General features: G+C 42.1%; 1 protein-coding gene across 8 annotated transcripts in view; it reads left to right on the top strand.

Annotated features, from left to right (window-relative positions):
• The first annotated feature begins 1,044 nt into the window (after nt 1–1,044).
• The window catches only part of abi1a (abl-interactor 1a), a 96,350-nt gene continuing 75,454 nt past the window's right edge, over nt 1,045–21,940 (top strand). For all 8 annotated transcript variants that reach the window (XM_078416057.1, XM_078416037.1, XM_078416043.1 and 5 more), the window contains exon 1: nt 1,045–1,216. In XM_078416057.1, the coding sequence (XP_078272183.1) occupies nt 1,100–1,216 (117 nt within the window). In that variant the 5' untranslated portion in view covers nt 1,045–1,099. The remainder of the gene's footprint in view (nt 1,217–21,940) is intronic.

Below are 21,940 nucleotides of genomic sequence, written 5' to 3' on the forward strand. Positions count from 1 at the left end.
ATTCGTAAAAGGCCTTTGAAGACACTTTGAGATGTGAAACATCAGCCCGAGCCTGACTTTTCTGTCTTGGGCCGCCTCCGCTGTCAAAGTATGGCCAAACACAAATTGAAGGAACTGCACCTCATGTTGCTTGGGCAGCTTACAACCTAGTGGTATAAATTTTATTTCTCTAATTTAAAGTAATCTTTGTTTTCCCTCTCTCTCGGTGTTCTTCCCCCACCCTCGTTCTCCGACTAGTTTCACTGATCTCCTGATCATTGCCACCTTCCCCTCAGCCATCAATGAACCATTCTAAAGAAAGACACAAAATGCTGGAGTAACTTAGCAGGACAGGCAGCATCCCTGAAGATATCTCTCCGTGATGGAGAGATGCTGCCTGTCCCGCTGAGTTACTCTAGCTTTTTGTGTTTTTCTTTGGTTTAAACCAGCATCTGCAGTTCCTTCTTCCATCATCTCCCTTCCATCACCCTCACCTGCTTTGATCTGTCGTTTTCACACCTTACCCTTCCATATCTCTCGGCTCCCTCTCCCCTTACCCTTCCATATCTCTCGGCTCCCTCTCCCTCTCACCCATTCCTCCTCTCCAGAGATGCTGCCTGTCCGCTAAGTTACTCCAACATTTTCTGTTTAGTTTAGTTTAGACCCATCGGGTCCGCGCTAACCAGCAATCCCCGTTTATTAACACTATCCTACACCCACTAGGGACAGTTTTTTTACATTTACCAAGCCAATTAACCTACATATTTGGAGTAGTGTCGGGACAAATCACGGGGAAAACGGATAAACTCCGTACAGACAGCAGTATTAGTTGGGATCGAACCCGTGTCTCCGGCGCTGCATTCGCTGTAAGGCAGGAACTCTACCGCTGCGCCACTGTCTGCGTCTAGCCCGAGAGCCAAGCCCATGGTGGGCAAAGACAAGGACTACAGCGCCCAGAATGCTTTGCCGGGGCGTGGCTGCGGAGGGGGTGAGAGGTGGCGGAGGTGTGAGAACGAGGCGACGTCCCAGAGTGCCCGGCGCGGTTGGGAGGGAGGGAGGGAGTGAGTCGGGCGGGCGGTCGGGAGCGAGCGGGTAATAAAGCGATGCAGAAAGATGTAAGATGGCAGAGCTGCAGATGTTACTCGAGGAGGAAATCCCCGCCGGCAAGAAGGCGCTAATAGAGAGTTACCAGAACCTGGGTCGCGTGGCCGATTACTGCGAGACCAACTATGTCCAGGTAAAGGCTGGCGGCGGGGTAGAGGGGCGAGGGGCGAGGGGAAATCCGGCGGAGTGGAGAGGAGTGAGGGGCACGGCGGCGGTTCCCGGGCCCGCTCGTACACACTGACTGTCCCAACACCGGCCCATGCCCGCACCCTTCCTCTATGCTGGCAGCCTGAGTGTGGGGCGCTCTCTTCCCGCAGCCGGCGCCGCAACCAACGGGGTTCAGTCCCGAGTTGAAGGCGGAGGTTCCACACACACAGGGTGTAACTCACTGGGCGAGGGAGTCGTCCTTTGCCGTTCCACTGGATTTTGTAGTCCATTTCCACTCCTGCCCCCCCGGAGGGTGTGCCGGCCGATCTGTGTGACTCATACGTGAGCTCTCAATCCCGGGGCAGTCGGCGGTGCTGGCTCCCAGTAATTCCCTCTCCCTCCCGCGCCTTCCACTCTTCGCTGCGGAGGCGCCCACTCTACAGTTTCGTAATGCTTTTGTTCTTAAAACATACTCTTCCTCACTGCTTTGTACATGGGTCGGATATATATATATATTTTGGGGAAGAAATGCCAAGGGGAAGTGTGCTGTTCGATCCAATGTGCTTGTACATTGCAAGTTTTGGTGATTGATTAAAAAGCTGCGGTGGTGAATTTTTCCCCTACTGAATTCGGCTTTGATCTTTTGGCTGCGAAACTGACATCTGAGTTTGGCACTGTTAGTAAAAACGTAAATATTGTATTGAACTCCGGTGTTAACTTTCTTTTCGAGTAGATCTTGTGTCTTTAGGTGAGGCTTTGCTTTTCCTTAGCGGAACTGGCATTTCCACCCGTTTTTAATCTCCCCGAATTCCTCAACAGTGTTGAAGTACTTACTCTCTTTGGGTGGTACAAGTAATTTGGTTTTATGCCGAAGTTCCCAGTAGTCGGACGAGATACCGAACTCTACCCGGAAATTGGTCTGATGCACCAAATAAATAGGAAGCCCGTGGCTTTTCTGATTTTTTTTAAAGACGGAAATATGACAGAGAGAGAAAATATGACGGCTAAAGAGAGAAAAGCTGACACACGTAGCCTGACTTGTCAACTGAACTTGGTTTGCAGCGTGGAACAACAGTAGACGTGTGTAAAATCGTTTGAGGACTTTGTGAATACAGTACAACTGAATAGAATATAAATATAGAAACACATTTAAACACTTTGTTTTCTACTTGGCCTAGTTGTGTATTTTTAAGCAATTTTATTTTTCAAATTTGTACACCATGTTATGATGTACAATAGTAGACAATTTGGCAAAGGGGCAATGAATTTATGCTACCTTATTTTTCTTTAAGATCCCTCCCTCCCTTTTCAACCAAAGAAAATACTGCTGTATCTAACTCGCCAAGTACATTTTATAATATTGAGGTTTCCAATGAGCATTTCCTGGATCATTTACCAGTTTAGCTGTTCACACTCTTCTAAATCGAGTAATTTGAGTTTCACTGTACCTTAATTGGTACATGTGACAATAAACTGGCCTTTGAAATCAGCAATTTGTAGGTTTAACTAGCTCAGAGACTTGAAATCCAGGTTGACACTGATCTTCGGGACCAATGGCCATTTACTTTAGTGTGACGCTGTGAGGCAGCAGTTCTACTGCTGCACAACTGTTCCATCCTAAATATTGTCAAAGGTGTGCCAAAGTCTAGAACTAGAGTTGTAGAGTACGGAAACATGCCCTTCGGTTCAACTCGCCAATCAAGATGCCCCTTCTAAGCTTATCTATTTGCCTGCTTTTGGGACAAATGAATATTCTTGTCACCACGTAGAGTTAGGGGCGATTAGAGATAACCATGGTTATTGTCTGACGAGATTTGAACCTTCAATTTTTTTTTGTCTGAGATAATAGGGTTGACGGCTGTATGGGTGTGGTTTAGAAAATGGGCAGCAGACGTTTGAATGAGCTTAGACACAAAATGCTGGAGTAACTCAGTGAGACAGGCAGCTTCTCTCCTCTGGAGAGAAGGAATGGGCGACGTTTCGGGTCGAGACCCTTCAGACTGATGTCGGGAGTGAGCGGGACAGAGATGGAATGTAGTCAGAGACAGTAAGACTGGTGGCAGAAGGGGAGGGGATGGAGAGAGAGGGAAAGCAAAAGCTATTTGAAGTTGGAGGTCAATGTTCATACCGCTGGGGTGTAAGCTACCCATGCAAAATATGAGATGCTGCTCCTCCAATTTGCGCTGGGCCTCACTCTGACAACGGAGGAGTCCCAGGACAGAAAGGTCAGAATGGGAAGGAGAGTTAAAGTGCTGAGCAACCGGGAGATCGGGTAGTTTAAGGTGGACTGAGCGGAGGTGTTCAACGAAATGATCGCCGAGCCCGTGCTTGGTCTAGTCGATGTACAGAAATTGACACCTGGAACAGTGGATACAGTAGAAGAGGTTGGAGGAGGTTCAAGTGAAGCTCTGCCTCACCTGAAAAGACTGTTGGGGTCCTTGGAAGGAGTCAAGGGGGAGGTAAAGGGACAGGTGTTGCATCACCTGTGGCTGCAGGGGAAAGTACCTGGGAAGGGGGTGGTTTGAGTGGGAAGGGATGAGTTGACCAGGGAGTTGCAGAGGGAGCAGTCTCTGCGGAGAGCAGAAAGGGGTGGAGATGGGAAGATGTGGCCAGGAGTGGGATCCCATTGGAGGTGCAGAAAGTGTTGGAGGATTATTTGCTGCACTTTGAATGAGCTTGTTGGAAGATGGGAATCTGGCGAAGGGATCTCTTATGGAATCCGATTGGGGACTTTGAATAATTATTTGTCATGCAGGAGCTGCATGTGGGGGTAAGACTGATGGGGAAATGGGATTTCTGTGCAGGAGTTAAAAATAGCTTTGGCACCAAGGTTTTCTGATTCAGCTTGAGTTGGTGGTTAAGGCATGGTCGTGGGGGCTGGAGACAAACGCTAGTCTTACTTATGTTATATTGGAAGGAACTGGGAACAGGCTAAAATGGGTGGGTACATTGGCTGCAACATGTCAGTGGCATAGTCATACTTGCAAGGGAGTTGGGTGGTAGACCACGATGAATCACTTTGTTTTGGATTGTTTCTATGTCTTGGCTGTGGATTGGATGGAAAAGATGAGCAAAGAGTAACTGGTAATTTCCCTTTTTGGTCTATCCTGAATGCAGTGTATATTTTCAATCAACTGTCACAGTTTTTGTCAGAATAGCATTCTCTACTGGTTGCAATGCCAACAATTATTGCAAGCATTCGATCCGACTCTTTGTTTACTGTTACAAATCCTCCATTTTTACTATAATTAAAACCTCGCTTTATATTCATGTTTCAGTGCTGCAATTTTGTGCAATTGCAAATGTTGTCCTGGTACTTTACTTACCTCATCTCGTCTCTGAATTGGACCAATGTTAGCATTATGGAATACAAACTGCTCTAGACATGGGACTGCAGGTACAAGAATCTTGAGCCAAAACCAGTGTTGGATAGATAGCTGAGTTAAGTAGCATCTGTAGAGGGAATGGACAGGTAACATTTTGGTTTGAGACCCGTTAGACACATTGTCCATTCCCTCCACAAATACTGCCTGACCCACTGAGTTTCCCCGGCACTTTATGTTTTTTGCTCAATCTGTTAACGTAGTTCTTCTAGTAGGACCTTTGGTATTGATCTCAATCACTTAATGAATTTTCCAAGCTTGATCTTGTGTAAATGAGCCAATGTTATCTTCAAACTGAGATGTGAACTGAACACCTTTTTGGTTGTAAATATGTTAATTAACTATATGTTGATTATTATACATTCAAAATATTATGCATGTTGATGTTTTTGAACGTTTGGTAGGTGTACCGAGGTAAGCCATTTGGTACATGATGCCTGCGGCAGCTCTCGAGAAGTAAACACTAATTTCCTCACTGTTACTATCTAGCCATTGGATCAACTGTGGTTCAGTGAAGCACGTGCAGGAAAGAGATTCAAGCATATCTAAAAATGAAGTGCTCGTCTAATGCAGCTGTAATTTAGGACTGCATGGCTGCTAAACAGCATGCAACAGACACAGCTTATAACTAATAGATTAGATCAAAGCTCTGAATCCCGACCTCCAATTGTGAATGGCGGTGGACAATTAAACAGCTAACAGTGGAAGGTGGTTCAAGAAGATCCCAACTTCAATAATGGCAGGGGCCAGCATATGAGTGCAAATGAAAAGCCAAAAGAAAAAGAGAATTCAGCCAGAGGTGCTAAATAGACCATCCATCTCCTTCCTCTGCAGAACCACCATTATAGAAGCCAGCCGATTTAATATTGGGAAATGGCTGAGAGCACTGTATGCAGCAAAGGACATGGGGCCTGACAGATCCTTGTTATGGTTCTGAAAACCTGTGCTTGAGAGCCAGTGGTACCTCTAGCTACATGGTTCCATTGTAGATTACAGCACTGGTGTTTATCAGTATGATAGCCCGGAATAGAAAATTGCTTTGCCCTATTCACAACGGATAAATCCTGTCCTGATTGAGGTGAGAGTGACTATTCTTGACATAAAGGTAAATTTTATGCACGATAGCTTCAAGATGGCACTCACGGTAAAGCTTAAGTCAATGATCTTCAAATAGAAGACGCACAAGTAGTTGGTCGTTCCTTACTCAAAGGAAGATCATTGTGGTTGTTGGAAGTCGTTCATACCTGCCCTGGGACATACCTGCAGGAGTTCCTTGGAGTGATGCCTGAGGCCAAATCATCTTCATCTACTTAATTATAAGGGCAGAAGTTGGAACGTTTGATTGCGTGGCATTCAGCTTCCTTCACAGTTCCTAGGTAAATGAAACTGTCCATGCTTGTACATGGCAAGGCTTGGGCAACAATGGCAATACTAAGTAATGAGCATCTGAAAAGGGGAACTTTCCCACCTATTCTTGGCATTCAATGTTATCACTGTGACATTTTTTTCTCTCTTGTTACCAATTATCCTGTGGGTCATAATTAACTAGAAGCTCACTTGGACTATCTGCATAGTGCATGCAATATATCCTTTTAAAAACAAAAGGGTAACTAGGGAGAGGAATGGACCACTCGATGTAAAGTGAAATTTGTGCTTGGAGTCAGAGTATGTAGTTGAGGTACTAAATAAGTACTTTCTTTGGATTTTGTCAGAGTATACAATATGTTAGCGAACTTTGAAATGAAGAAGGTGCTGTTGGGTCTCGAAGAGTATTAAGTGCCCCAGGACCTGATGGGATGTATCCCAGGTTATTGAGAAAGGCAGGACAGGAGATTGACAGGGCTGTGACAAAGTCTTTGTATACTCTGGCCACAGGCGAGGTCCTGTGTACTGGAGAGTAGACAGTATTACTCCTCTTTCAAAAGGAAAATTGGGATAATCGAGAACATTTTAGGCCAGTGGGCCTCATAGTGGTAGGGAAGTAAGGACATTGAATGTTAGAGTCAGGAAGTCTTGTATCAGCTTTATAAAACTTTGGTTAAGTCACATTTGGAGTATTATGTGCAGTACTAATTGTCCCATTACAAGAAGAATTTGGAGGCTTTGGAGAAGGTACATAAGAAATTTACCAGAATGCTGCCTGGATCAGAGGGTATCAGTAGAGGGTGGGCAAACTGGGATTATTCTTTTCTGCAGCATTGGAGGCTGAGGGAAGACTTGATGGAGGTATACAAAATTATGAGAGACATAGATGGACTCGACAATCAGAATCTTTATCCCAGAGTGGACATGTCAGATACTAGAGGGAATAGCTTTTAAGGTGAATGGCGCAGGTTTTTTTTACACAGATGCTTTGAACAGGCTGCCAGGAGTGGTTTGGTAGTGGTATTTAAGAAACGCTTAGAACATGAATATGCAGGCAATGAATGTATATAGATCATGTACAGGCAGAAGTGATTTATTTAATTTGGCATTGTGTTTGCACAGACATCGTGGATGAAGGACCTGCACCTGTGTTGTACCATGTTAAGAGCAAGTTGGAGATTGGTTATCCTGAGTGATTCACCTCCTGAAGCTTACAGGAGATAGGAACCTCAAGAAGCAAATGCAAAGGAACAAAGGGGCTTGCCTGTTTCCCACCTGCTCATGTGTGATCCTGACTTTGAAATGTATTACTGTTACTATTAATGGGTCTCAATGCCGGCAATGTAGTCAAAAGGACTACAGTGGTTCAAGGTAGCTCACCACCACTTTCTATGACTGTTTGGGATGGGCAATAAATGTTTGCCTTGCCAGTGATACCCAGATCACTGAAATAAATAATAATAAAACAAAACTTTTGCACAATCCAGGCGGCAAAATGGTAGATAGTTTAATCCGAGCATGAGATGTTTCACTTTGGAAGGTCGAATGTAAAGGGAAAATATGCAGTTAATGGCAAGGACTTTAATAGAATGAGTGTACAGGGGGATCTGAGGTCCATAATTCTCAAAGTGAAAGTAGCTAGCTAAAGAAGACGAATAGAATGCTTGCCATCATATGGTACGCTTAGCTTCATTGGTCAGGGCACTGAGTATAAGAGTCAGGAAGTCGTGTAGCGCTTGCATAGGACTTAGGTTAGACCTCTTTTTTTAAACAGATACATTTATTTATAGATACAATATCACAGTGAAAACACAACTTTAAAGGGATATATCTATTTTAAAAAAAGGAATATACATATTAGTATCAAACCAAAACATTGTTACTTTCATCAAAGAAGCATTCAAGCCCCCTGGTGCGTTCAGCGGTCCTGGAAAGCGGCAAAGGTGCCTGTGGACAATACATGTTTCCTCTCTAGGGACACGTGGCAAAGCCCAAAAGAGAGGCAGGCAGTTGGCCTGCGTGGGGCCTCCAGCTGCCTGCCGCCATGACCTGGCGAGGTCGCGTTTGGAATATTGTGTGCAGTTTTGGTCACTACAGTGCTGGAAGGATTTGGAGGCTTTGGAGAGGGTGCCTGAGAGGTTTTCCAGGATGATTTGTGAATCCGATGGTATTGGCTATAAAGGAGAGGTTGGGCAAACTTGGTCTTTTCTCTGGAGTGTTACAGGATGACAGGACACCTGATGGAAGTATATAAACTTGCGAAGCATCGATAGTGTAGATAGCCGTAACCTTTTCCCAGGTTGCAAATGTTTTGTGCCAGAGGGCATAGTTTCAAGATGAGTGAGGGAGTGTTAAAGGAAATGTGTGTGGCAGGTGTACACAGTGATATGTGCCTGAGCTGCACTGCCAGGGATGGTGGTGAAAACAGATGTGATGGTGGCATTTAAGAGAGGCTGGGAATGGAGGCGTGTTTAAATAGAATTAATTTAATTTGGCATGTTTGGCACATACAAGGGCTGAAGGGCATTTCCTTGTACTGTTCTTTTCATCTCCATATACATTGGAGTGGCTGTGGTGAATTCTCAGAGCTCTTTTGGTGATATTTTCTTTTGGTGATGTTAAATATGCAGTGAATTCGTAAACTTTAGCTGGTGGAATGATTTACTTAATAGATTTTGAGCACCACTTACCTTGTTGAACGTCCCTGACTTCTTCCGTCTTGATAGAATCTTGCTTCGCCTGTGCAACATATTCATCTTTCGGAAATTGTGTAAATTGGTGATTTTGTTTTGTACCAGTTCACTTGTTACCTTTTGTGGTTAATGTCCTCTTTCCCCCTCTACCAAATCATCGCTTATTAACTTGTTTAACTGTAATCTCACCTGTTAATATTTTTTGTCTGAAAATACTTCTAGTCACATAAATTTAAAAGCACTATTTTTATCATAGCAGATTTTTATGTGCTCCTTTTTTGAGCTAGTCCAGATTGTTTTTAGCTATTTATACCATGGAGTACAAACGAGAGCTGAAATCAGCTATTCAGAACTTGAGATTTTACTATTCATTAAGATCTTGTACATAATGCAGCTTTCACAATATACTGTTATTTATTTTGTACCCAGTGATCTATTCATCTTGCTCTTGAATATATTCATCAACTGTGTTATTTGAAATAGAGAATTCTGAAGAATCGCAGACCAGGAGTGAAGGATTTGGAAAAATAAATCCAAGTATATATTTTTTGTCCCGACCAATAGTTACTAACTCCAAGTGAAGCAATCGTTCTGCATCCACGTCTTGGTGGTTAAGATTACCTTCTTTAAAAAAAACACACACAAAAGCATATATATCCATTCCACTCAATTCTCCCTCATTGTCCAGGCTCAATGCACTGAGCCTTTATTCTATGTATCCTTGCTTACAAAACCCTATACTGCAAAATGCTGCTAAGACCCACTCATTATTCCCTTGCATAATTGCAGGTTACTTTTTTGCAGTTGTGCTCCGACTTCTTAGGGTATAGGCTAACATACTATTGACTTTGATTGCTTTCTGACTAGATTGTGATATATGTGCAATGAAATATGTACCACTCTGAAACCTAATTTTAACTGGCAACTAATTTTTCAAAATAATTCACTTTTTATTATTCTGTGGACGATTGTTTTACACTTCCTCATGTTTCATCCTTTCCTTTGGTATTCCTCCAAACTGTTCCTTTGGAGCACCTTAATGTGTATTTAGTCATAAAACTGGAGAAGCAAGCTGGCCAAGTGGCATTCAGTTTCTTCATTGTTGATATGCAAGGCCCAAGCAATCATCTCTGTGGCAAGCCATTTGTAATGTTCTACTTTCTTTATACTTCCTCTTTACAGCATTTTGAATGCATAATTCAGGCTGGTACATATGCCCCAATTGCAGGACGCCTAACCATGTGTCAAAAGCACATTGAATATATTAAAAAAAAATAAGAATACTACATCGATTGGTGCCGTGTAATGTAACCCACACTGTCTTATTAGTTTATTTATAGAATATAATTTTTGCAAATGTGGAACTGCAGATACTGGAATTTTGAATAAAACACAAAGATTCACCATCAGGCAGCATCTGTGGAGGACATGGATAGGTGATGTTTTGGGTCGGGACACTTCTTCAGACTGAGACCCATCTTCAGACTCAAAATGAATGTGTCTGAAGGGTCCTAATCTGCAATCTTGCTTATCCATGTCCTCCACAGTAGCTGCTTGATGCACTGAATTAATTCAACATTGTGATTTATTCATAATTTTCACAAAGACGTTCAAGCTGTCTTTTTATTTTTAAAAATATTTTGTTCTTGCAACATTTTTAAAGGTAGCTTTCAATTCTGATGTACTTTCTTGGTGGGGAAGAAGGAGAATCAATTTTAGTCTTGATTTGTCCGTTAACTGCATGCCTAGATATTGACATTTGCCATTTATCAGTGTTGTGTAGATTTCCCCTGAATACCTCTGTTAAATTGAATGTGCAACATGTTATTTCCATATTTATTATTAGGATAATTATGCAACTATCCTGCTGAGATTAAACAGTGGCCTCAAATCTTGAATTTAATGGAGGACACCTTTTATCTACTTTGCTCTTTGCATTAGTGTTCTGGATCTTACCTAGACAGTGCAATGTAGCTTTTGTTAACGGACATTTCCTGAATTACTTATCTTTCTGGTTATCCCCGATGGTCTGTTTATCTGCATCAAATGAGAATATTCTACTAATTGTAACCAATTGTCCAGAACATTCTTGAATTTTCGAGCTGTAGTTGATCATAAGCATTACCACACCTCTCTTGCTGTCCCTTAATTGAGATTTTTAATCCAGAAATGTTAGACAATAGACAATAGGTGCAGGAGTAGGCCATTCAGCCCTTCGAGCCAGCACCGCCATTCAATGCGATCATGGCTGATCACTCTCAATCAGTACCCCGTTCCTGCCTTCTCCCCATACCCCTTCACTCCGCTATCCTTAAGAGCTCTATCCAGCTCTCTCTTGAAAGCATCCAACGAACTGGCCTCCACTGCCTTCTGAGGCAGAGAATTCCACACCTTCACCACTCTCTGACTGAAAAAGTTCTTCCTCATCTCCGTTCTAAATGGCCTACCCCTTATTCTTAAACTGTGGCCCCTTGTTCTGGACTCCCCCAACATTGGGAACATGTTTCCTGCCTCTACTGTGTCCAATCCCCTAATTATCTTGTATGTTTCAATAAGATCCCCCCTCATCCTTCTAAATTCCAGTGTATACAAGCCTAATTGCTCCAGCCTTTCAACATACGACAGTCCCGCCATTCCGGGAATTAACCTAGTGAACCTACGCTGCACGCCCTCAATAGCAAGAATATCCGTCCTCAAATTTGGAGACCAAAACTGCACACAGTACTCCAGGTGCGGTCTCACCAGGGCCCGGTACAACTGTAGAAGGACCTCTTTGCTCCTATACTCAACTCCTCTTGTTATGAAGGCCAACATTCCATTGGCTTTCTTCACTGCCTGCTGTACCTGCATGCTTCCTTTCAGTGACTGATGCACTAGGACACCCAGATCTCGTTGAACATCCCCTCTTCCTAACTTGACACCATTCAGATAATAATCTGCCTTTCTATTCTTACTTCCAAAGTGAATAACCTCACACTTATCTACATTAAACTGCATCTGCCATGTATCCGCCCACTCACACAACCTGTCCAAGTCATCCTGCAGCCTTATTGCATCTTCCTCACAATTCACACTACCCCCCAGCTTAGTATCATCTGCAAATTTGCTAATGGTACTTTTAATCCCTTCATCTAAGTCATTAATGTATATCGTAAATAGCTGGGGTCCGAGCACCGAACCTTGCGGTACCCCACTGGTCACTGCCTGCCATTCCGAAAGGGACCCATTTATCCCCACTCTTTGCTTTCTGTCTGTCAACCAATTTTCTATCCATGTCAGTACCCTACCCCCAATACCATGTGCTCTAATTTTGCCCACTAATCTCCTATGTGGGACCTTGTCGAAGGCTTTCTGAAAGTCGAGGTACACCACATCCACTGACTCTCCCCTGTCAATTTTCCTAGTTACATCCTCAAAAAAAATTCCAGTAGATTTGTCAAGCATGATTTCCCCTTCGTAAATCCATGCTGACTCGGAATGATCCTGTTACTGCTATCCAAATGCCCAGCAATTTCGTCTTTTATAATTGACTCCAGCAACTTCCCCACCACTGATGTCAGACTAACTTACGTTCTTTTGACGTTCTTTACAGCATTTCTCGGCTGTTCATAATTCCGTAACTATTTGAATACTAGCTTTATTTTTACTACGTTAAAGCAGGTCCCCAGAAAATATTAACTTTGGGACATTACTGAATTTTTCTAGTAATTTAGAATGGGTCTGAGACAGCCTTGAGTACTTCATTGTGTTGCTGTGGAACTGTAACGGCAACTTTCCGACTTTTCCAATGACTTTTTTCCCCAATTGCCATAACTGCACAGGGAGTTAGTGACCTTATGCAAACCCAACAGAACAGATCTTCTGGTCGTTATTTCCAATTTAATTAGTTGTTTATTGACGTAGTTGTACAAACAAGGAGATGAACATAGCAGGCTGCACTTATTTCGCAGACAAGTCGTAGCTGGCTGCTCTGTCCCTGCTCTGGTCCCAGGTCTTTCCGGTCGATGGTCTGTACCCAGGTCTGGTAAGAACTGTACACTCTCCCTCCCTGTATCTGGCCTCTCCCAGTCCCTTGTGCCCATATGTATACACCACCCTGTACATCTAATGACCGCCCCCAAGTGTCCAAAATAATACGGCAGGATATATCTAGATAATATAATATATGCCAACAGTAGCTAGCCTAAACATAAATGGCTCCTACACACCGGCCCCTAATTGTTCTATGTATATAACAAAACAATTACCAATAAACAATAAAAGGAGCTATAAAAACATTACACATAATCAAAAAAAAAGGTATGTACTATGTGTTGGCATCTAATCTATTTTAGTGATTTTTCAATATCCTTCAAGTAAGGCCATTGTGTCAGGTGGTCTTGTCTGGGAATGTTTAGCTGAGAAACAGGCATGTTCTTATGTGTGAACACATCAGATAGTTGAATAAAATCATCTTCATCCAGACGAGATATTTCCAAACCTGAGATATGACGACTGATCACAGGCTTCATTTGGTTCACGGTATGCAAGAGAATTTTGGTCTTTTGTCCTGTGATATTCAGCCTTCTCATCCAGCTTTCTGTGCAAAAGGTAGATGAACTTCCATGATCCAAAAATGCATATGTTTGCAACACTGTTCTACCCTTGAGGCTCTTGACTTGTACTGGTACAAGGGAGAAGATGCAGATACTACTCCCTGTGTAGTAATGGCAATTGGAAAACAAGTCATTGGAAAAGTCGGAAAGCTGCCTTTACATTTTAAGTAAGAACTTGCTCTATGAGTGAGACTGGAGCTTGTGAATCAACTGGATGGAACAAGGATTGTTTTATTTTACAAGCCTGATGCCGAATCCCACAGACAAGGTCGCCACCTGCGCTAATATGACTAACGGAGATTGAAAACCTCGAAAACCAACGCGCAGGAAAAATGAGTACGTACAGCATTAAGCTTTATTGGAAGAAGCTATTATGTGATAAGCTGTATTGGAAAACGGCTACTGTAATGGAGAATTGAGAACAAAGAAGTGACCTTGGGAATCATACGATATCAGTTGTTTTGAATATTTGTGCTGCTACGACTTTTACGTCAACGCATCTTAAAGGGATAGTGTACAAGTATGTCTGATCAGATCTGATGCTCAATTGGCGATCTGATGGCGATATCAGAAAGGATTCCGTAAAGGAAAAAAGTTTTTCTTCATCATGTGCACCTTCAACATTCTCTGCTCGCATTAGAGCACAGGCAGATAAGGCTGCTCATGAAATGGGCTGCCGCCCTGAAAGACAAACATGAGATTCAGGCGCAAGTAGAACAATTAAAAGAACAATTGAAAAGCGAGAAAGAACAGAAAATAAAAGAAGCCAGAACATACAGAACAGAATGAGAAACTAATTGTGAGTAATGCTGTTCGCTCATATGTGTGGGCATATTTGGGCTGGTGATGAAAGTCCCAGTCCCTTATGCCCATATATATACACCACCCTGTACATCTAACGACTGTCCCCAAGTGTCCAAAATAATATGGCAAGATATATCCAGACAAAATAATATAATACGCCAAAAGTAGCTCGCCTAAACATAAATGGCTCCTACACCAACTTTATAGCACTTGAGTAGCTAGCACAGATATGCATTGAACACTTTCAAACAAAAAAATCAGGGAAGCTTATGAGCAAGTTGTATGAAAGTGAGGATTAGAAAATAGGGGTTTGAGGGACCTGAAAATGGTATTTTAAACAGTTCAGGCTTGTACTAGTTTTGAAGACGTGCAACTTAAAAACAATTTTATATGGTTTCCCTCATACTGCTGTAAATTTCCATGAAGAATTAAACTACCATGTACAGTTGCTGATATTCCGTATGAGCCGGATGCAGAGAGTAGAAAAAAAACCCAGCCAGTGTGATGTGGGGTTGCGAGGAAAATTGAAGAGATGACCTTTACTAACTCCTGAAGTGGATTTACCAAAGATTTTCAACCACCAGATTGTATTGAGTTGGTTGGGAATGTGGATGTGGTTTAAGTTTTACTAATAAGTAATTTCTGAACCAGAAGTAATTCAAGGAACACATAGGTGTGCACTTTCATAAGGAATTGACTGAGTTTAGCTGAAAGTAGATTGGTTATATGGAGAAGGAAACCTCAGCTCTGTATTTTTTGATTGAATAAGTTCTCATCTCATTGATACTGAAGGAAAATTTAAATGAAATGTTGTACTCTATTGTCATCATGATCCTCTGGACCTATGCTTATTATGGATAAAGATTGCCGTTATGCTTTAAGCAGTCTGTTCACCAATACTTGTTGAAATGTTTAAATTATTATGCAGAAGTCTTTGTGCTAAGTACTAACAAAATCAGAAAATCGAACAGTTAGCACTTTCATAAACGTCCTCCTTGACTTGCTATAACACTGGGTTCACAGTTATAATTATGCAGGTTAGAAATGGTGCCCACATCCCACCATATCCATGCCTCTTGTTATACCTATTATGCTAATCCCATTTAGTTGCATTGGGGACGTTGCCCTTCAATGCCATGACAATTCAAATACTTGGCTAGATGATGCTTCTATGCTGGTTCCCAGCAAAGCAATCCTCCATTTAGAACGGAGATGAGGAAAAACTTTTTCAGTCAGAGAGTTGCGAATCTGTGGAATTCTCTGCCTCAGAAGGCAGTGGAGGCCAATTCGCTGAATGCATTCAAGAGAGAGCTAGATAGAGCTCTTAAGGATAGCGGAGTCAGGGGGTATGGCGAGAAGGCAGGAACGGGGTACTGATTGAGAATGATCAGCTATGATCACATTGAATGACGGTGCTGGCTCGAAGGGCCGAATGGCCTACTTCTGCACATATTGTCTATAATCCTATCTTTCCCTTTTCCCTTCATATTGAAACTGAAATTGAAATTATCACCTAGTCCTGCAACTTTTTGTTCTCTTTCATAAATCATCAACTTCTTCACTACACCATGATAATTTACAGTAATCAGTTAACTACCAATTCACTCTTTGGGATGCGAGAGGAAACAGCATAATGGAAAACCATGGGGCAATATTCAAACTCTGTGCAGCACCTAACATCAAGGTTGTTATCCAGAGTCAACAGAAGTTCCTTTAAGCCACAACTGTATTCGATGGATAAAGTGAAGCTTCTGGTACTTGTATGCCCCAATGGCCTTTTCCTTCTGAGTTGATAAGGAATGAGTTAGATCATCAAAGGCGTTGTTGCAGCGCTTCTGAATGCTCTAGAATTGCACCATAAGTATGGCAATGGTAGTGTAAATGACTGTTTAAGCTGGTGGGTGCTTGTTAATCAAGCAAAGTTTTTATCCTGATTACTGTTGTCCCTTAATGCAGTGAGGAAGGTGTAAGTAAGTCCATCATCATGCCTTTGTCGGCACTGAATGGGCTTCGGAGAGCCAGAGCATGGGTTACTTGCTGTAGAATATTCAGTGCCTCTTCTGTTATAATCTCCAAGGCACTTCTCTTATGTAGTTGAGGTTTCCATCTGTGGTTAACTGTAGGTGCTATAGAGATGGCATCTTAAAGGAGGAGGTCTTTTGTGGCTTATTGGTTGTGAGTGTTTGCAAGCATTTGATCCTTCTCGTCAATGATCTTGTACATATTATGTGTTGTTATCTATGTAGTAAAGTGTCTTGTGATGTTTTTAGGCTGAGTGTTTTCCAATTTTGGTCTGATGCAAATGAAATCCAGTTACATGGAGAACAACTACAGTTACAAGGTTGCATAAGTAAGAAATTTTAATGAAGTGCATTTGAAGGTACCATTCTGTCAATATGACCACCCACTTGCAATTGGAATAGTTATTTAAAAAATATGACGGTAATTTAAAACCAAGTTTTATAATAGATTTCATAACGAGTTCTTTTTTTTGCATGTTGGTTCTAATGCACAACTGTTAACTATTCTCCACTTCCATTCTCTAACATTTTCATGTAGTGATTTGTCACTCGGCTAAAGAAATTTGAAGTGTATTTTTAGAATGCTGAGAGCCACTCGCTCAGGAGAAAAAAAGTGTCCATTTTACTTTCAGCTTGGTGGATCTTGGAAATATGTTTTTTTTGTGATGCATTCTTTGTGTAAATTAAAGGTTTTTGATTAAATGTCATTTTCAAAAAAACAGATATTTGCTGAGAGGAAAATAAATGTTTGAGAAAATTAGTTTTTGGAGATCCTGTATCAGAGGCAATGTTGTTCACTTTTTTATAAAACCCAAAGGAGCAGGAATTAAATTTTGTAGGTAAAGTATGTTTGGCAAAGATTTGCAGCTTTCAGGATTGGAGCCTTTTGCCAGAACTAATGGAAGTTCGGCAGATACTTTGATAAAAAGAAATTTGACCAACACTTGAAGGAACTACCGTTGTCTGCCATGTGGATTATTTGTTTCCTTGTCGGGAATCTTTGACTTAATTTGCATGTTTTTAAATATCACTGATGACCTTGACTGCTTGAGCAAAATAAGCACTTGGTGAAACATCTATCTTGTTTTGAAATACAACAGAATGTACACTTAAAATATAATTATGTACCTATTTTTTCGTTAAAGAATGGTTGGGCACTTCGGAGTACAAGATGCTGGCAAAATATCACCCTTCTGATTGTTTAAGAATTCGAGCAAATAATTTATTGTGTTTCTCTTCTGCCTTGGTATATTTTGAAATTGACTGACTTGTTAGTGTGCTATGGAAATTGAAGTTAGAATTGCATTTCAGATTTTGGGAGCTTAATTTCTGTTGGTGATATGGTTATTAAAATGCCTTTTTAAAACAAACCTGTAGTACTTTTGCATGCATATTTTTTACTTGTTCATAAAGACTATTGGAAATCATAAGGTAGACACAAGATGCTGGAGTAACTCAGCGGGTCAGGCAGCACCTCTGGAGAGAAGGAATGGGTGATGTTTCGGGTTGAGACCCTTTTTCAAATTGATTTCCAAGATTTGTCAGCACTACAGTTGGAATGCTAGTGTAGATTCATGTCTTGAAAGGTAGCAGGGAAGTCCTTGTCCAACATGGAATAGATTCAAGATTCAAGATATCTTTATTTGTCATCCAAAAAACAAGTTTTTTGGACGAAATTTCGTCACCCACAGTCCAACAATAAGAGCAATAAAATAAGCAAATTACACAACCCCAACCAACACAAACCCCCCCAAAAAGAAACATCCATCACAGTGAGTCTCCTCCAGTCCCCTCCTCACTGTGATGGAAGGCCAGAATGTCTTTTTCTCTTCCCCTGTTACAATCTGAAGCATCTCGAGAATGGAGGCAAAGGCCACATTGGAAATTGTAGTCAATGGAACGTCCCCAAAATCTATTAAAGTTAGTTCTTGAAACAATTTTATAAAAATATGTACAATAATTTTAAATTGTGTTATCCATTTCCCCACACCCTTTCCCGGTGGATTTTTGCCTGCTTGGGTGTGATTTGGAAAGAACAGGAGTTTTAGTGTTTTTTTTACAGTCCATCTTTACAGGGTGTTGCATCAGGAAGGCTGGAGGTTTTGTCATGTATGCCTGCACCTTTGGCCATTCTCTTTTCTCTCCAGCATTCTGAGAGAAGGTAAAGGAATTTGAATGCCCTGATGTTCAGACTTGGGAACAGTTTCTTCAACATTTACCATCTAACTCCTGAACTAATTGCCTCTTCCACACCCCCTTCATGGTGGTGTTGCCACGTACGCTTAACTCTACCTCATTCGTAAAACTGGTGGGCCGCGCGGTCGGATGCTGTTGGCGAGCTGTAGGAGCACTTGGCAAACCCTGACGGGCCTGGAATGGGTCCAAAGAGGAGTGAGTCGGCAACACCGGCAGATGCAGGATTAAGGGCTGCTAGGAGAACTGGGGGCCCAACCTTCAGCGTCTTCAAGGTTGGCTGCAGGGCACAAAGGCTGAAGGCTCGGAGAGGAGGACGGCTCACTGGCGAACCGAATGAGGTGATGGCTGCAACGGGCCATCTTGGCCAGCTGCAGCTTCGACTGTGTAAAATGGTGCCATAACCTGGCACCTATTGCATATGGAGACCTTGGCTTTTTTCCATCCATAAGGTACTTGATCGGGGATTGTCTTTTATGTACGGCAATAATCGTACAAATAATATATTTTGCCATACACGTGACAAAAAAAGAACCATTGAGTGGCCACGTTGGCGCAGCGGTAGAGTTGCTGCCTTGCAGCGCCAGAGACCCGGGTTCGATCCCGACTACGGGTGCTGTCTGTGCGGAGTTTGTACGTTCTCCCTGTGACTGTGTGGGCAGAAGGGCCTGTTTTCGCACTGTATCTCTAAACTAGAACCACTCAGTTAGTTATTCTGCTATTGCATTTTAGTATTTTATTTTTTTGCATTCCTCAAAATCACAAACGACCTTTTCCTCTCCTATGACGCTGGCAACCTCAACATCCTCATCCTACTTGACCTCAGCGCCGCCTTTGACACCATAAATCACTCCATTCTCCTCACCCGACTTGAAACCTCCTTTAACATCACCGGCACAGCCCTATCCTGGTTCAAATCTTACCTCTCTGACAGGCACCAGTTCATCTCCATTAACAACTGTAAATCCCCCACCGCTCCCCTCCCCCAAGGTGTCCCCCAAGGCTCAGTCCTTGGCCCCCTCCTCTTCATCCTCTACCAGTTCCCCCTTCGTCAATTAATCCGCCGTCATGGTCTCAACTTCCACTGCTTCGCCGATGATATCCAGCTCCTCACCTCCACCAAGTCAATCTCCACCACCACACACTCTACACTGACACACTGCATCACTGAAATAAAATCTTGGCTTCAATCAAATTTCCTCAAACTCAACTGCAACAAATCTGAAATCATCATCATTGGTCCAAAAACACTCACCAAATCCACCCAAAACTTCATCCTCAATATTGATGGTCTCCCAGTATCCACCTCCCCTCACATCCGGAATCTTGGAATCATCTTTGATCAAACCCTCTCCTTCGACAAACACATCAAACACATCACAAAGACAGCCTTCTTCCACCTCAAAAACATTGCCCGTCTCCGTCCATCCCTCTCCTCCACAGCTGCAGAAACCCTCATCCACGCCTTCATCACCTCCCGTCTAGACTACTGCAACAGCCTCCTCTATGGCGCACCCTCAAAAATCATCAGTAAACTTCAATACATTCAAAACTCCGCTGCCCGTCTACTCACCCACACCCAGATCCGTGACCATATCACCCCCGTCCTTTACAAACTCCACTGGCTCCCCATCCCCCAGAGAATCCAGTACAAAATCCTCCTCATGACCTACAAAGCCCTCCATAACCTGGCCCCATCCTACCTGACTGACCTCCTCCACAGGCACACTCCCACCTGCACCCTCCGCTCTGCTGCTGCCAATCTCCTATCCCCCCCCATCCGGACCAAACTCAGATCCTGGGGGGACAGGGCTTTCTCCATCGCTGCTCCCACCTTATGGAACTCACTACCCCAAACTGTCAGAGACTCCTCCTCACTCACCACATTCAAAACATCACTGAAGTCTCACCTGTTCAGCACTGCCTTCAACCACTGAAGGTCACCTCACCTTCTGTCTCCTTTCTCTGTTCGTTTATTTATTTATCTATTTATTCACTTCCCTATGTTCTTTAAATCCCTGTAAAGCGTCTTTGAGTATATGAAAAGCGCTATATAAATGTAATGCATTATTATTATTATTATTACAGTATTTGCACCATTCTGCTGTTTGCATTCATCCATATAGTTATTGTTTTATCTATCGTTGCCATGTATACTCTAAGCTTCATGTGAACAAGGAATTTCCTTGCACCCATGTGTATATATGACAGGAAACAAATTTGAATCTGCTTCATTTTGCCACATATAATATAAGAATGTCATTAGGTTTAGGTTTATTATTGTCACGTGGACAGAGTGATAAGCCATTCATGCTACGTGAATACAATAAAGCCTAACACAACAGGTAGATCAAAGAGAAATATAGCAGAGTGCAGAATATCGTTTCTCAGCACTGTACCGTAACAGTTCCAGAAAAAAAGCCTAATGTGTGCAATGAGTAAGGTTGAGACTACCCCAGCTTCTAGAAGATCCGTTCAGAAGTCATAACGGTGGGGAAGAAGCTATTTTAGAGGTATTAGAGGATAACCTCAGTAATTAGTATACTAGTGAAGTTGCTTTTGGTTTATATTAAATGGGCTGTCTTCTGAAAAGTTGTACAGTAATTCCAAATGGCACATTGGTCTGTGGTTGCAGTGTATGATTAAGAATTAAAAGATCGACTTCTCTATTGGTAGTCTCAAATTAGTGCTTCTATATCAAAGGTTTTGTATAAAAATGAGAACTTTATTGTGAGTTGTCTTTCATCAAAGCCTTTGTATGGATTGCGAATTGTCCATTTTGATTCAGTTAAAAAAATTCTAATGTTTGCAGAATATGTCAATACAGTAATATTTACTGTTAAATATTCTTTGTGCATGTGCTTGCCTTGCACTGTAATTTTAGCTTTGTATTTTGTGTCCGTGTACTTCAAAGGGAATGTCACTTTAGTGCTCAGCTAAGAAACTAATAAATCTAGTCAATCATGTTTTAAGACTCTCAACGTGGGCCACTAGGGGTGGAATGAAATAATTAAAGTTGTCTTCCTACCCAGTTTCTTCTTTTCTCTATTCTCCAACACCCAAAACAAGCCTGTAATTTGGCAGCACCAGTCTGTGCATATGATGCTCTGTTAACACAAACATTTTGTTTCATGATATGAACACTGAAAAATAAAGTTGGTAATTTGGCCAGAATGTGTAGATATTTTTAAGAAACTTGTTTAACGAAGGTGAGGCAAGTAAAGACGTTTTGAAGGTTGGTTGAATGCATGACTACCTATGGTGCAACAATTTTACACCTCGGGACAGGCATGATGGCAAAATTGCTTTGGCCATGTACGAATGATCTGAGAGATAATATGGCCGTTGGTTTTCTGCCTCACTTTATAGAAATGGTTTGCTTGTCCATTTAATGTTGACATTGCTAATGAGGAAACGTTTGTCTTCCATATGTCAGGATACTATAAATTACTGTCCCAATTCACCTTTTCAGATTTATTATCAATTTTAAAGCAATGTGGTTTCTGCTATCATGCTACAACTTAACAATTTCTCAATTATGGAAAATGTCTGGCAACTGTTGAACATGCTCACTGGAATTCAATTTGAATGTTCCAGCACAGGTGTAGCCAACGGAATGACGGTTTTTGATTGAAGCTTCTACTTGATCAATATTT

The sequence above is a fragment of the Rhinoraja longicauda genome, chromosome 2 (assembly GCF_053455715.1).
Source record: "Rhinoraja longicauda isolate Sanriku21f chromosome 2, sRhiLon1.1, whole genome shotgun sequence".
Classification (NCBI taxonomy): Eukaryota; Metazoa; Chordata; class Chondrichthyes; order Rajiformes; family Arhynchobatidae; genus Rhinoraja; species Rhinoraja longicauda.